Below are 4,022 nucleotides of genomic sequence, written 5' to 3'. Positions count from 1 at the left end.
GCATGCGCTATTCCACCTCCCTGAAGCTAGCGAACTTCAGGTGAGTGGGATTTTCAAAGACTTCAACTACTTGTCCCTAGATGGCGCTGTACACAGCGTCATAAAAAAATAAATGATTAATTTTTCTGTCTCTCTGTTTAAGTCTGTAGATTTATTATTATTTTAATTCACACCGTACAAAATCAACATAACGTTGTTTAACGAAAAACACGATCAAATCAACATGAACGTTGAGTTTGGTTTGTTTTACGTTCATAGTGCCATCTGTATTCTTTTTTATGAATTTTCTCATGAGAAGAATGCGCCATCTAGCGATTAGAGTTATATATATTTTTGTATGTGCTATTGCTCTGCAGAGCTGTGCAAAGAGCAATGATCTCATTTGCAAAAACTTCATGGTGTTGAACTTATTGATGAAAAAGTTGAACTTCACTTGCTTGAGTCCATCGAGTCATCAATTGAATTACACTTAATAAAATTTTAAGAAAAATCATACACCAATTACTTTTTAAACAATGTGTGGTTGGAGAAGTATTTTCGTACATCAAGAATAATATGCATAAATATCTTCATGTAGCTAAATGATAAAAGAAATAAATATAAACAGCAAGAAATAATGTCTTATTGAACACATTTTATTTCCAAAAATAATATAATTATTATTTATTATTGCTAGAATCACTTTTATCAGTTGAGATATTGTAAGACGGCTTGCCATCAGCATCCCACACAGGCTTTCTTTTCTTGAATGCAAAAGCCATGTAAATAGCTGAAAATTAATAATTGGTTACATTAGTACCTATTACAGAATGATTGAGTGTGATATTGGTAAACTGAAACTTAATATTCATAATACATACTTGCAACTTCCCATTCACAAACACTCATTGTGCCAATGCGGTCCCGTTCCTTCTTATCTTCAAGCTCTTCCCAGTACTTGCGGGCATGTTCATATTCTGCAACGTCACCAATGAGCTCTTTGCCTGGTGGCGCTGGATAACTTTCAAAGCATATTATTCTGTGCAATAGTTGTTTATATTTCTCTGAATGATCTTTGTAAAAGTCAGAAAATTTCGCTTTATATATTAATTCAAGCCCAAACTCAGCGGCCAATTTGACAAAAAGCTCAAAATTTACTAAGAACTCTGGACAATCTACGACACCTTCTAAATTAAAATCGTATTTTGCTCCAAATATAGGGTATCCTTCTTTAGGATCAAAAAGTAATTTGATATTGAAGATTCTGTTCCCAAAAGTCAAATCTTTTGATTTCTGAGCACGAGATACAATCTCATATGCATTGGGAATGGTCCCAAAAAAATATCCATCAGGTCTCAAGCATTCTGATATATTAGTCAGCATCCGTCTAGCTTGAGACAGACTTTCAAAACTGTAATGTAGGCCAAATTGGCAACTAACAAGGTCAAAACTGATAGATGGGTCAGTATATTTGTCACGAAGTGTGTCTTTTGTACAATCTGCTGCTATGAATTCTGCAGAATACAGGTGACCACATCTTTTACGAAGATCTTGGTATCTGGTTTCACATTGCTGAACAGAAACCTGAGCGATGTCAGCAAATACGACACGTTCTACTCTGGCTTTCTGCCATTTGCTGAGATCACCTCCTTTACCACAACATATATCTAAAACTCTTAAAGCTTTGCCGTAATCTTTTTCTCTGATTTTATCGGTATATTCTTGAATTAGGACACTTTTTACCCAGTTGTTAAAATTTCTAAGATAAAATATAGGAGAATTGAACCGTTCTTTCAATCCTTTTTCTTCCAGGTGATTATAGTGAGCGGCTACGACTGTCGCATGTTCCTCACTTCTTTTAACCTTATTTGTAGGAGCATCTTCATTAACGTCTTGATTATCAGCTTTTCTTTTAATGCTTTCTTCAGCGTCTTCTGTACGCTTCTCACTATTTACAGAGGTTGCCTCCGATAGATCTGTAGATTTATCCATGGTAATGTTATTTACTTTTACTTATAATCTAAGCATAACCAATTTAATGTCAGCCTTTAGTAATACAATTAGAATTGCTTAAATTTTAATAATACACGTCGTGACCGTGCCACTTTTCATGAAAAGAAAAGATGCGAAAGTAGAGACGAGACGTATTTACTAGAACAGATCCACACACTAGGTATTTTACAGTACTAGGCGGCACCTATTCCAATTTTTAAAATACTTGATCCACCTAGTATTTTATAAATTACACGATTTCCGACCCTACCATCATAGTAATAGAGGTTATTATTGCGTAATCCGTAGTCGTGTATTACGCGCACCTAGTATTTTTCGCTAAGCTTATGTGCGAACGTAGAGATTCAGTCCGTCTCTGTCTGACCAAACAAATTTGAGCGCGACGAAGCAAACGCACACAAACGTAGTCAAACCATGTTCATGTAAATAAGAAAAAATATGTAAATATTTTTATGAAATTGATATCTTTTAAATACGCCAACTTTTAAGTTGACAGTCCTAAGCCTGTTGAAGTATGAAGGGAGGTATTATCATTCAATTTCAAATTGCATTATTCATACTATGGTTGTATCTTTTCAAAGAAAATTGTATTTTAAAGTCATATTACGTGGATTAGTCCGCACTAGTCGCGTCAAGTATGCTAAATTACTACATACTAGGTGGAATAGGTATTTGGATCGAGTATTAATAAATACTAGGAATAGGTGCACCTAGTATCAAATTTACCTAGTATAACCCATCTCTATGCGAAAGCGAATTGCGATTGCTTTTGGAACACTGACAGTACTGACAGTCATAGTAAGTAATGACAGCTGTCAAATGATCTATTTCTTTTTAAAATTGTTCACGGTTTTGGAACGCTCCTTATAGCCAATTTTCATTATTTCAGAACATAAAAGTAATCACTGCGAAAGACATGCGAAAAAGAATTTAGGAAATTATAGATACGTCTAGTACGCTACGCCCCTTACTTTTGTACGCTACGCCCCTTACAAAACTTTGTCAAAAGATAGTCATAGTTTAATTCCTACCTATTCTGCCATGACTACAATATCGTCGACAAACCGGCGAAGGTGAGTGATGTCGTGATGTACTCGCCGTTGACATTTATGCCGTATCCTTTCCATTCCAGGAGTTTGTAGGCGTCTTCCAATGCCGCGGTGGACAGTTTCGGAGATATAACATCTCCCTATCTTACGCCTCACAGTAGAGGAATCGCCTTCGTGCTTAGATACTGTACTCGGACCATAGACTCTATGACTCGGACCGACATGGTGGCGATTTTGTACAAGCACTTTAGCACTTCAATGTACCAAATCGATACGGCACCGCTGGAGAGACTGCACCACTGCCCATGTCTCAATTGAATCGAAGGCCTTCTCATAGTCCACGAACGCCGAGCATAGTGGCAAGCCTACTGCTATCTGATAAAGGTAGCAGGAAGGCGCTGGATGCAGGCCGCTACCAACCGTGCGATGTGGAAGTCATTGGGGGAGGGAGGCCTATGTTCAGCAGTGGACGTCCTATGGCTGAAATTATTCAAATTCAAATACTCCCAATTCCATCAAATACTCCTAATCCCATCCTTCCTGCTCATTAAGGTGGTTAAAGATATGTTCGACCCTGTTACCTACTGTGAAAATCGTATAAGTATGTTATGGTTTTGCTATTTTAGATGAATGATTTTAGTGTCTTTTCATTTGCTTGAGGATCACGAGTACAATGCCAGAAATCTAGAATGACTCCAACTTGGAACTCCTAGTGCTACTAGTCCGGTGCCACTACGTCATTCGGATATTGATACATTTTTGTCTCGATTATTGAGCAGGCATTGGAAATATTGGTTTTTAGTTATTATTAAAGTAACTACTTACTTATAGATAATAATTATTAGCTCGTTATTGTGACAAAATGAGGAAATAAGCTGTTAAACTAAATAAGTAGGTACAGAGGAAAATAATAACATTTTATTGAAATCTGACCTAATATATTTTTTCGCATAGCATTGATTAGTTGTACAAATTACAGGT

The 4,022-nt window shown here is 36.4% G+C and overlaps 1 protein-coding gene across 1 annotated transcript; it reads right to left on the bottom strand.

Annotated features, from left to right (window-relative positions):
• Window positions 1-614: 614 nt before the first annotated feature.
• On the bottom strand, window positions 615-2,105 carry LOC135088259 (mRNA cap guanine-N7 methyltransferase). The gene is made up of 2 exons (XM_063983135.1): window positions 861-2,105; window positions 615-769 (listed from the first exon to the last, which is right to left on the bottom strand). Exons 1-2 carry the CDS (start codon window positions 1,969-1,971, stop codon window positions 660-662), a joined length of 1,221 nt encoding a protein of 406 aa, XP_063839205.1. The 5' UTR covers window positions 1,972-2,105; the 3' UTR covers window positions 615-659.
• Between the last annotated feature and the right edge of the window lie 1,917 nt (window positions 2,106-4,022).

Source organism: Ostrinia nubilalis, chromosome 3 (assembly GCF_963855985.1).
Source record: "Ostrinia nubilalis chromosome 3, ilOstNubi1.1, whole genome shotgun sequence".
Classification (NCBI taxonomy): domain Eukaryota; kingdom Metazoa; phylum Arthropoda; class Insecta; order Lepidoptera; family Crambidae; genus Ostrinia; species Ostrinia nubilalis.
The sequence above is the reverse complement of the archived record's forward strand: the minus strand, read 5'-3'. Positions and strand labels throughout refer to the sequence as shown.

Coding starts and splice junctions, on each gene's coding strand:
- LOC135088259 (XM_063983135.1), bottom strand. CDS start 1,971: ATGGATAAATCTACAGATCTATCGGAGGCAACCTCTGTAAATAGTGAG. Junction 770..860: donor TTGTGAATGGGAAGTTGCAA/GTATGTATTATG, acceptor ATTAATTTTCAG/CTATTTACATGGCTTTTGCA.